Genomic DNA, 12,175 nt, shown 5'->3' on the forward strand with positions numbered 1-12,175 from the left:
AACCAAGTGTATCATATCAAGCATTCTCTATCGTGTAATACAACACATATAATCTACCTACTCTTTTGCCCATGTGCCAGATTTTACATTGGTAAGACCAGTGGAACATTACGCGAAAGAATGGCCAACCATAGGCGGGCGATACGGGTGGCACTTGACACAGGTGATTCAGATCAACCTGTAGCCAGACACTGCACCCAAAAACAACATCAAGTATCCAGTATCAGATACATCCTAATCGATCACATTCCCCAGCTGGAGAGAGGAGGGGACCGTAATAAAGCCCTACTCAGAAGAGAGGCAGAATGGATGTACAGATTGGGAACAATACATCCAGGGGGGCTCAACTCGGCACCTGACTTTAAGGCACTGATATAGGTAGGAGATACAAACAAAGGTACGCCGCTAAGATATTGTGCACCGTATCAAGGATAGATTGGGACACAGTCCCCAAGGGGGGCAGTGCCCTAATCATAATCTTCTGATCAGAGTAAGGGGGGACACGAGAGTGACTTCCACTACTCTTGGGGTAAGACACATATCAGGCAAGTTACCAGTTAACAACCACTCCCATAACCTACACAGACAGTAGCCAATTGAAACAAAGAGAAAACTACAGAACATGGATACCATCTAAACCCATAGAAGACAGAACAAAACTACAAATAAAAAGAGGAATGGAAACAAAAAGAAAATAGATCTGACACACAGGACTTTATGAGAAAAGTGAACCTTTAGCGGGAACAATTCAAGAGTTCCCACAAAAGAGTGAATCTTAGGAAATTAAACACGAAATATAATAACACAAGAGAAGACGATAAAAAACCAGTATTAAGAGGATAAGTTTAATTTTAATATATATGATATGCAGATAGCAAAATTTGAATGTGTAATTATATGCTAAGAGCATGTATGTAAATAACTTATGGTATGTGTAGGCAATGTTTGGCTGTTTATCTTTGGGCAGACATGATCAAAGATTAGAATAGGCCAATCACGAGTAACTAGACACTCACACTATTGGGAGAAACAGACAAATATGCAAATTGTGGAAAGTATGACAATGTAAATAATATATAGTGGGGTAAGAAGTTCTTAACAGATAATAAACACAATTAAAAAGTACACAGTATGCCTTAAAAACAATGGCAATCAAATAGTGTAAGACATATAGAATGTACACAGCTAGCGCTATTGGGTAACCAAGGCAACCCAGATAAACAAAAGCTGTAAAGAAAAAACGGCAAGAAATAGTGCTTACATAAGAAAACTATAAGTATGTACATAAATATCAATACCCATACACTGACACAAACATACTATATAAAACACAAAAAGAGTGGCTAGTATAGAGATAAAGCCTTCACATGTTTGTAAATAAGTTTATAGTAAAAATGTAAGGTATGACACATACAAATGAAGCGGCTTATCACAACACCCCAAGAAGGACACAGGGAAATGTTGATTATAGATAAAAGTAATATATTACACATAAGATACAAATTGGATCACGATCTGATATTAATTATAACTTACACGGAGAAGGTATACACAATAATAACTGAGACCGGAAGTCATGTGACATTAGGTACTTCCGGCTGCAAATCACTGGAACGCACAGTGCGTTCCAAACACGAGTGTTTGGCGGGTTTTCTGGGACACCAAGAGGTACACAGGTTGTTGGCATTAAAAATATTGGTTTGTTAATATAAATATATGTTGTGTTTCACTAGTGTGTTATGCTGATGACGGGGACAAGCTCCTCGAAAACGTTACAATAAAAAAGAGACTTTTGCTGTTCTCACTTGAAAGAAAGACCTGAGAGTGCTGTTATTTATATTGGAATTATATATATATATATATATATATATATATATATATATATATATATATATATATATATATATATATATATATATATATATATAGTATATATATATATATATATAAACACAGAAAAAGTCCAGCACTTACTTACAAGCTCTCAGCTGAGTGCTGGACTTTCTCTGTGTGTTGTATTAATTTGTAATTTTTTTCCCTATGGTTCTTGCACCCAGACCTGTCTGGGGTTAACTGCCTGTGAGTCTAGGAACAGCCCAGCTTCCTGTGAGTGCCGGTGAGCACCAAGGGCTGAGCATGTTCGGTATGAGAGTGCAGTCCCCTTCCGTGTTTTGTATATGTCTAGGGTGATTACATAAGCCTGTGCACCCTTCCCTTGTTCCCAGTTTGTTTGGATTTGAGAGCTAGCATTGTGTGGCTGTTTTAGGGTCCAAGGTATTGGAAAGGACCTTGATGTGGTACCTGGGCTTGTCCCATTGGGTCAAATGCGGTAACTAACCCTTCCACTTTTGCTTTTAAATCATAGCTGAGAGCTTGTAAGTGAGTGCTGGACTTTCTCTGTGTGTTGTATTAATTGTTTTTTTAATTTTCCTATGGTTCTTGCACCCAGACCTGTCTGGGGTTAACTGCCTGTGACTCTAGGGACAGCACATCTTCCTGTGAGTGCCGGTGAGCAACCAGGGCTGAGCATGTTGCAGGGTCATTGATGTGTAACCGGTCCGGTATGAGAGTGCAGTCCCCTTCCGTGTTTTGTATATATATATATATATATATATATATATATATATATATATATATATATATGTGTATATATATATATGTGTATATATATATATATATATATATATATATATATATATATATATATATATATATATATGAGAGAGTTATAATTTGTAGATGCCTGTAATATAGATAAACAGCAAAAAGAAAGAGGAGAATACTGGATGTGTTAGCCTCCTAACGTTGGCCACTTAAAGGAACATCAAATTCATACATTTTCTTTCATGATTCAGATAGAAAATGTAGTTTTAAACAGCTTTCCAATTTACCTCTATTATCTAATTTGCTTCATTCTCGATATCCTTTGTTGAAGAAACAACAATGCACTACTGGGAACTAGCTGATTGCATTGGGTGAGCCAATAACATAAGGCAAATATGTGCAGCCAACAATCAGCAGCTACTGAGTCTACCTAGGTATCCTTTCCAACAAATATATCAAGTAAACAAAAAAATAGATAACAGAAAATTGTCTAAAATGACATGCTATATTGGAATCATGAAATAAAAAATTGTGTTTCAATTAATTGTACCCATGGACACTACTGCAGAAAATGTTGGCACTTCATAAATAAAGTATAATAATAAAATAATAATAATGTCCCTTTAATCCTCTTTGGTCATTTATTTTATACATATTTCTTGTTCTGTTATTGGTTGTTCACTTTCACCTGGTCAGTTATGTTATATTATGTTATCATATTTGTTTGTTGCTGTTAAGAAAGATCTATCAAATATCAGTTTCTACTTTCATAATAAAATGAAAACAGAAATACTTGAAATATATTGGAATGACATTTGTACAGAAGCCATAACATGTTAGTTGAGTTTAAGTAAGTGATTATTTTCTATTGTTAAATTCATTGTGCTGGCAAGGAAAGAGCTTTGCACAAGTACAAGCAAATAAACCAGGACTACAGTATACGTTGCTTCAGAGAAAAAGTTTATTAAGTAAGCCAAGTAAAACAAAGTAATCAGCTGAGATTACAGAATAAAATGACCACATAAGGCTGTATGTCTCCCATTTAAAATATATACTCAGATAGCTGACTATTGTGGTCTGTTACTTTTTTGTAAAGAAAATGTATATAAGTAATCACATTTTTGCAATATGTAGTCAGTTTAGAAAAAAATGCACAAAAGAAGAAAAAAGTAGATTTGACAACACCCTAATTTTCCACTTTGCTTCAGCAGAATGATTAAGCATTTTTATACACTGTTTTGGTGGACACGACCTTTCCATCAACCACTTCTTCAACAATTGTTTTATACTGCGTAGTAGAACGCGACCCTGCAATTAATAAAATTACAAAATAATGTCAGTTAAAATGAAAATAAAAAAACTTAATGCACAGTTATATGCGTGTAAATAATCATCATACTTTACGCCAATGATGTTCTCTATTTGGAGAAGAACAGACAAATAAGGAGCTGTCGTCATCAGACATGTTGCAGTACTAGAGGTAAATTTATTCATAAGTAGGAAAAATCTAAAAATCATCTAGAGGCCCCTTGTTTCCGGTGAGCGATCTAAAGACCGCTGCTCCATAACTTGTCTGCCTGCTCTGAGGCGGCGGACAGATATCAACCCGATTGAATACGATTCGGGTTGATTGATACCCCCTGCTAGCGCCGATTGGCAGTCAATCTGCAGGGTCGGCATTGCACCAGCAGTTCACAAGAACTACTGGTGCAATGATAAATACCAACAGCGTATGTTGTCGGCATTTACTGATGTGCAGCAGATATGATACGCTACTTCGTATCATGTCCGCTCACACATTAATAAATATATCCCTTTGTCTCTACTTCTTTTGCTAGTGTCTTCCTGAAACTCATCCAACCAATTACTGAGAAAGATAAGATGCAGGAGTGTGGGTAATTAGAGGAGACGAAGAGGGAAATGTTAATAAATCCTGGGCTACCAAACGTTTAATGGCTGACAAGAAATGGAATTTTGGCCTAAATGTCAATCTCAACTTTCGAAGAACAGATCTATTAATGCCAGTTTTTATAATATAGAATTTATTTTAAAAAAATAATGATGTTAATAAGACGTGATTTCCGTTTTAGTATATATTTGTAGCTCAACTCAATAGCAATTAAGTGCTTAGAGGCAAACTATTAAGACATGTAAGGAGTCTTAAGATGTTTTATGGTGTTGCAATGAATGCACAGAGGTTTTATAACTGGTTTGGTTCATCATAGATGAAAAACGTTATACATTAGTGCTAACTTGTATTTATGTCCCAACACCCATTCATTTTTAAGAACATATTTAAAAAGGTACCAACTAATAAGAAGCAGATTCTATGTTTCTTTTGCATAAGTAGTAACTAGACACTTAAACAAAAAACTGTTTTCCACTTTCTTTGTAAAGTGAAGCACATTCTAGTTCTAAAGCATATTGTTATCTAACAAATAAAAAAAGGCCATTAGTCATACAGTTTATCAGATCTGTCTTACATAATAGCATGTGTTTTATATGGTTACAATTACCCCTTTAAAGGGATATGAAACACAACTTTTTTCTTTCATGATACAGTTAGAGCAGCAATTTTAAGCAACTTTCTAATTTACTCCTATTATCAATCATCCTTTGTTTTCTTTGTATCTTTATTTGAAAAGCAGGAATGTTAGATTAGGAGCCGGTCCATTTTGGTTCAGCACCCTGGGTAGTGCTTGCTGATTGGTGGCTACATTTTAAATGGGTCGGCTCCTAAACGTACAGACCTCCTTTTCAAATAAAGATAACAAAAGAACAAAGAAAATTTGATTATAGGAGTAAATTAGAAAGTTGCTTAAAATTGCAGGTTCTATCTGAATCATGAAAGAAAAATGTTAGGTAACAGGTTTCATATCCCTTTAAGTCCTTTTGTTCAACAGTAATGAAATACATAGATTACAACTGAAGGTTGATAAAAAGAAAGGTCATTACCAGTGCTGGTTTGTGAACTAGTTGTTGATTCTTTTGTAGCTTGTCCAGAACCTCTGCCTTGTCCTGTTCCTCTACCTTGTCCTGTATTTCTGTAGGTAAGAAACGATAATGAGCAACACAATGCAATGATAATACTGTGCTACTACCTAGTGCATTATGTAATCTCAATTGTCATAACATTATGTATACACCTTTAAATGTGCTAGATATCACTAATATAGAAAACAAATATCCTTTTTTAAGTACATATTATTAATCCCTTGTGCAAACAGGTGTTGTAGTATATATCAAATAGTCCATCATTTGCCATCACAATAAATGATTGGTACCTTATAATGCAAATAAATTATCTATCCTCACCCAAGTGCCTCAAGCAGTTGTCGGTATTTCTCTATCTCCTGCTCCAGCCTAGTTTTGATGTCTAGAAGTGATTCATACTCTGATGTCTGACACTCTATGTCACCTCTGATCTGCTCCAACTGCTCTTCTATGGCAGAGATCTGAGCCTGCAGCTGTGAGATTTGCTGACAGTAACGACCTTCTGTCTCTGCTAAGGTTTGTTCCAGGGAGTTTTTCTGGAAATTAAGACAAAGTTCCATCACTTATATTAACACAATAATGCACATATAAGACGATATTCCAACTAAAGCACAATCAATAGTTCAGGGTGCATTATCTTGGGTCCTGCCTTGCACAAGGAATGAAATATATTGTAGTATTGTGAGTGGATGGTTAAAAATGTTATTGAGAGGATCTTAATGTTGCTGAAACGCGCGTCAGATACTTTTAATGGACAGCGGTGACTTGTGTTAATCACAATAAAAAATACTGCATTCAAATTTAGCTCTTTTGAAGACCCGAAGTTAACAATTATCGCTTGCTTGTTTGCATCACATATGAAAATTCTATGTAAATAAAGGATTTTATATATTTAAACTTAATACTGGTAACGAAAAGAAAGTTTAGTGGCAGAATTAAAGGTTTATGGCAATGAGCGGGACTGGGAAGAGGTGAAAGGTGTATGTGTGTATTTATTATGTGTAAAGTATTTATGCTTACATTTTTTAAATAGTATAACTATAAGACCTAAATGAAGAACTCTGCAACGTTTTTGTGATCTGCTTGCTTAGCTCTCGTGCATTATCTGACATACATTTTAATGCTCTCCCCTTTAGAATTCTGTAAGGGAGTTAAAACACCCACAATATTAAACATATCCTAACACGCAATAGACTATCATTCCAGTGATACAAAAATAACTCTGGTCAGGTAATATAAGTACATAATTGAAAGTGGTATGGATATTGCACAAGTAAAGCTAATGTACAGTAACTGTAATATTTGTGCTATTCACTTGTGATCTAGACCATAGTATACTGTATATAACACACTTTCCATAAATTAATGTTCTGAGCTACGGGTGTGTAATTATAAAGGTTCTGCTAATAAACAATGGCCCTTACTCATCACATCTATTCTTTCTAACACTTTCCTTTACTCTATGGGGCCGATTTATCAATGTCTGTCCGACATGATTTGCTGTAGCGTATCATGTCCGACAGACATCGCTGAATGCTGTCGGCATTTAACATTGCACAAGCAGTTCATTAGAACTGCTTGTGCAATGCTCCCCCCTGCAGATTCGCGGCCAATCAGCCGCTAGCAGGGGGTGTCAATCAGGCCGATCGTATAAGATCCGGCAGATTGCAGACCACAGCCTCAGAGGCAGCAGACAAGTTATGGAGCAGTGGTCTGGCACGTAAACAGGGGCATCAAGCTCCACTCGGAGCTTGATAATTCGGCCCCTATGTATTCACTGGGGGAGGGAGAGGACTTTTTTTTTTTTTTACTTTCCTTTACCTTGAATACTCAATGTGTATTGACATTAACAAAAACTGGAACAAAAAAATACACATCATGGTAGGTTTTGGGGAGGGGTCATTTTCTAGTATTCTCCCTGCTTTTTTAATTTAAATCCTTCATTTTGCATACATTTCTTCACTCCTGTAAAAAAGACCTTGCCTTGTAACTTGATGATATCGTTTGAGAATTGAGGTTGCTATGAAACCAATTAGAGTGCCCTTTTGTTAGACAACATATACCTCAAATTATTTATATTTGAATTGTACCATAGCAAGTTGTGACTGAAGTTCAATCTCCAATGCTTGAAGTGATTTTCGGAGCTCAGAGATCTCTGACTTGCTTGATTGTACTTGTTCCACTCCTGTGGATATTTCTTTTTTCAAACCTTCGCTCTGATAACAACAAAAAAACAAACAGATTTTGATTGAACACTGAAATCTCAATCTAAGGGCCTTAATTAATTGCAATGTTTTTGGTCTCCTTACCATCTTATTGAACTGTTCTTCAGCCTCCTTTCTGTTCTTCTCAGCCATGGCTTCATATTGCTGTCTCATGTCATTCAGAAGTTTGGACAGATCGATACCTGGAGCTGCATTTAATTCCACATTGACTTCTCCCACAGCAATTCCTTGGGAACCCTTAAGCTCCTAAATGATTACAAATATTTTTAAGATATATGCTTGGATCTGATATGAATGCATTAAGTAATTAACTAGTTAGGTAATCCCACTAAATATAATTGTGGTTTCTCAAAAAAAATCTCTACCTCCTCATGGTTCTTCTTGAGATAAGCTAGCTCCTCTTTCAGACTCTCAAGCTGAGATTCCAGGTCAGACCTAGACAGTGTTAGCTCATCCAGGACTCTGCGCAAACCATTAATATCAGCCTCCACACTCTGCCGAAGAGCCAACTCATTCTCATACCTGATTAAAAAAATATATATACACAGTTAAATATATTTTGCTTTGGAATAAAAAAATAGTTTATACATAATGCTACATTGGAAATATGAATCTATACTTCTAAGTTTTCTCTCAGTGGCTCGTAACATAGTTGTCTTGAGCAAATTACTTATATATTGGGCAAAATATATTAAACTCACTTCAGTTTGAAGTCATCAGCAGCCAGACGGGCATTATCAATCTGCAGAACTATAGCTGCATTGTCAATGGTAGCTTTAAGGATCTGTTGGAAATACATAAAGAAACACAATTATATTGTTTTGATGGTTGCATATTTTTAATGATAGGTTAAGCATGGTACAGCATGTATTTAACTATATTACAATTTTGGAACTTTAGCTACAGAGAAAAGAATAAGAAAATAATAATTGTCTTCAACAGCTTAAAGGGACATGAAACCCCACAAAATGATTTCATAATTCAAACAAAGAATAACATTTTAAGCAACTTCTATAATCTAATTTGCTTTGTTCTCTTGATATGATTTGTTGAATATGACACATAGGTAGGGGCAGGAACTGCTAATTGGTGGCTGCATATATATGCCTCAGCTTATTGGCTCTCCCAATGTGTTAACTAACTCCCAGGAATGCTTTGTTGATTCTTCAACAACAGATACAAGAGAATGAAGCAAGTTAATAGAAGGAAATTGCGGTTTCTCTTGTTACTTGATGACTTGTATGCAGTTGTGCTGGGTATAGATGCTGAATGGTACAATATGGAAGCACAAAATTAGCCTAGGATACAATTTCAAACCCCTTAACTACTACAATGTACCCTGTGCGTCGCTGGTCGTTAAGGGTTTTTCAGATCATAGTAGTGTGGGTCTTGCCGCGAGAGGCAGGACCATGCTTTTATGACTTCCCTTCTAGCTGCAGACTTCCTGTGAGGCTGTGCTATATAAAAAACAATCCCCATTCAAAGACCAGCAACATACAGGGTATGTTGCTGGTAATTAAGGGGTTAAAATTACATGCCCTATCTGAATCATGAAAGTTTAATTTTGACTAGACTGTCCCTTTAACAATTAGTTTGGATTGAGTTTGTTATACTAACATTGCGATATATAATGCACCCTACGGAGGGAGTTTGTACTGCACTATTAAAAAAAAAAAAGATTTTCTAGACTTCAGATTACTACATTATTTTTATATGTAAATAAACAATTATGAAAAGTTTAAATAGAATCTTTTAAAAGGCATGTAAAAAATTTTTAGGTGCTTCTTTTTAACACTCCATTTTAAATGGCAATAATTAACGTAGTCTAAGTTGTTAAGTCGTGGTCATTAAGGGGTTAAACAACTTTCCAATTTACTTTTATCATTAAATTTGCTTTGTTCTCTTGGTATTCTTTGCTGAAAGCTAAACCTAGGTAGGCTGATATGCTAATTTCTAAGCCCTTAAAGGCCGCCTCTTATCTCAGGGTATTTTGACTGTTTTTCACAGCTAAACAGCGCTAGTTCATGTGTATCATATAGATAAAATTGTGCTCACTCCCATGGAGTTATTTTTGAGTCAGCACTGATTGGCTAAAATGCAAGTCTGTCAAAAGAACTGAAATAAGGGGGCAGTCTGCAGAGACTTAGATACAAGGTAATCAAGGAGGTAACAAGTATATTTATTTAACCTTGTTGGTCATGCAAAACTGGGGAATGGTTAAATTTTTTGTTAAGAAAAAATAAATAAAACAATTTTAGTATTTCAAGCAAAAAAGTTTAAGGGATGTTGTTTTAACAATTACTTGAAAATGTGGTGATTATATATCTGTTTAAAACAGTTTGCTATAAAATGTATCACAAGTAATGCTTCATTACACATATATTATGAATTCAAATAAGAATTCAATACCCCTTGTAACTGGTTTCAATATGATAACATAGACTGTGCTTTTGTTATTTGTTTTACCTGCTTTTCACATAATTTGCCTTTAATAAATTGTATTTTTTTCCTGAAAGGCTAAAGTGTATTCTGCAAAATACATAAACCTGACCAAGCTGCATGCTACAGTTATAGCTTAATAGGACAGGTGCTCATTTATGTTTTCCTCTAATTGGCCATAGCATCGCAAGCCAGAAATAGATGCAAAATATAAAGTAAATGTATTTCTGAGATTTAAGACTACATTTTAGATAGGGAATTATTTGTTATTATCTACAGACACAACTTAAGTAAAAAAAAAAAAAGAAGTTTTTTCTTAAGTCAACATAAAAAAATGACTTCTTATTTCAATATATCTAAACAAGCTATATTTGTGACAACCTGTGTAGTCTTACCTGAGCTTGTAGATCTTCAATTGTTTTATAATATGTGCTGTAGTCCTTTGCTCCTTCCCCTGTGGAACCACCAGGACGCTGCTTGTCATACCATTCCTTAATCTTGCGCTCAAGTTCAGCATTTGCCTCCTCTAATGCACGTACTTTGTCCAGGTAGCTGGCCAAGCGGTCATTGAGATTTTGCATTGTTTGTTTTTCATTGCCAGATAAGAGGCTGTCACCACCTCCAAAGCCAGCACCGCCGCCAAAGCCACCACCACCGCCAAAGCCACCACCACCACCAAAGCTAGCACCACCACCAAAACCAGCTCCGCCGCCACCACCATAGGATCCACCACCAAAGTGACCCCCATAGCCACCACCGCCACCAGCTCCACCTCCAAAATCAAATCCAGCTCCACCACCTCCATAACCACCTCCACTACCACCAAATCCACCACCTCCAAAGCTGTGGCCTCCTCCTACATTACACTCTCCAAAGTTACCCCCACCACCATAAGAGGCTGAGCTAACTTTCTGAGATGACTGCCTAAAGCTGTAAGACATAATGAAGCAAAAAAGGCACCCTTTCCAGGAGAATAAAAGGCTGCCGTGGAGGAAAGTGCTGCAAGTCAATAACCTTTATTCCGTTTATATATACTATATCAAGGGCGTCAACTCTAATTTTTTTCTACTACAAGTTTGCTTGCCCGATAGTTTTTAATTCCTATACTTTAATTATCAATTATTATTACAAATGAATCACCTTACCCTCCGGTCTTTTCACCCCCAGGGTTATTTATGCTAATTTTGTTAGTGGGTGGGGTACCAAAAATGTTCCTGTTCCAACTTTTCTGTGTATAGAATTCTCACACTTCAGATTTAAATTCTTTTGTTTAGAAATATTAAAATGTAATGTTTTTTGAGAATAAAAACTCTGTATATTATGAAATTAGAAAGCTGAATACTGAAGCATAATTCCTAATTGAGAATTTAAGAGACTGTATGGAATATAATGCTTTCCTGAAAATGAAATAATCAACATATGTTTTATTAAATAAACAGGGTGGTTAATACACTGACTGTTTCAAAATCTGTGTTTCTATATTTCCTGAAAATGTAAAAAGAGGAGTTTAATTCCCTTGAGAAACTTACAAAAGTAAATGTAGAGATGTGTACACCAAATTAACCCCTTAGTGACTGGATAGTTTTCAATTTTCTTACCGTAAAGGACCAGGACTGTTTTTAAATTTCTGCAGTGTTTGTGTTTAGCTGTAATTTTTCTCTTACTCATTTACTGCACCCACACATATTATATATAGTTTTTCATGCCATTAAATGGACTTTCTAAAGATACCATTATTTTTATCATCTGTTATAATTTACTAAAAATATGATGAAAAAAATTAAAAAAAAAAAAAAATTCTAACTTTGTCCTCCAAAATCTGTCACACATCTAAAATCACCAAAAAACACCCATGCTAAATAGTTTCTAAATTTTGTTCTGAGTTTAGAAATACCCAGGGCGCGATCCGATAT

General features: G+C 35.6%; 1 protein-coding gene across 1 annotated transcript; it reads right to left on the minus strand.

Annotated features, from left to right (window-relative positions):
* Window positions 1–3,547: 3,547 nt before the first annotated feature.
* Window positions 3,548–11,243, minus strand: LOC128645504 (keratin-3, type I cytoskeletal 51 kDa-like). The gene is made up of 8 exons (XM_053698538.1): window positions 10,658–11,243; window positions 8,525–8,607; window positions 8,189–8,345; window positions 7,908–8,069; window positions 7,689–7,814; window positions 5,920–6,134; window positions 5,560–5,648; window positions 3,548–3,912 (listed from the first exon to the last, which is right to left on the minus strand). The coding sequence occupies exons 1-8, from the start codon at window positions 11,201–11,203 to the stop codon at window positions 3,821–3,823; spliced, it is 1,470 nt and encodes a 489-aa protein (XP_053554513.1). The 5' UTR covers window positions 11,204–11,243; the 3' UTR covers window positions 3,548–3,820.
* Between the last annotated feature and the right edge of the window lie 932 nt (window positions 11,244–12,175).

The sequence above is a fragment of the Bombina bombina genome, chromosome 1 (genome assembly GCF_027579735.1).
Source record: "Bombina bombina isolate aBomBom1 chromosome 1, aBomBom1.pri, whole genome shotgun sequence".
Taxonomy (NCBI): domain Eukaryota; kingdom Metazoa; phylum Chordata; class Amphibia; order Anura; family Bombinatoridae; genus Bombina; species Bombina bombina.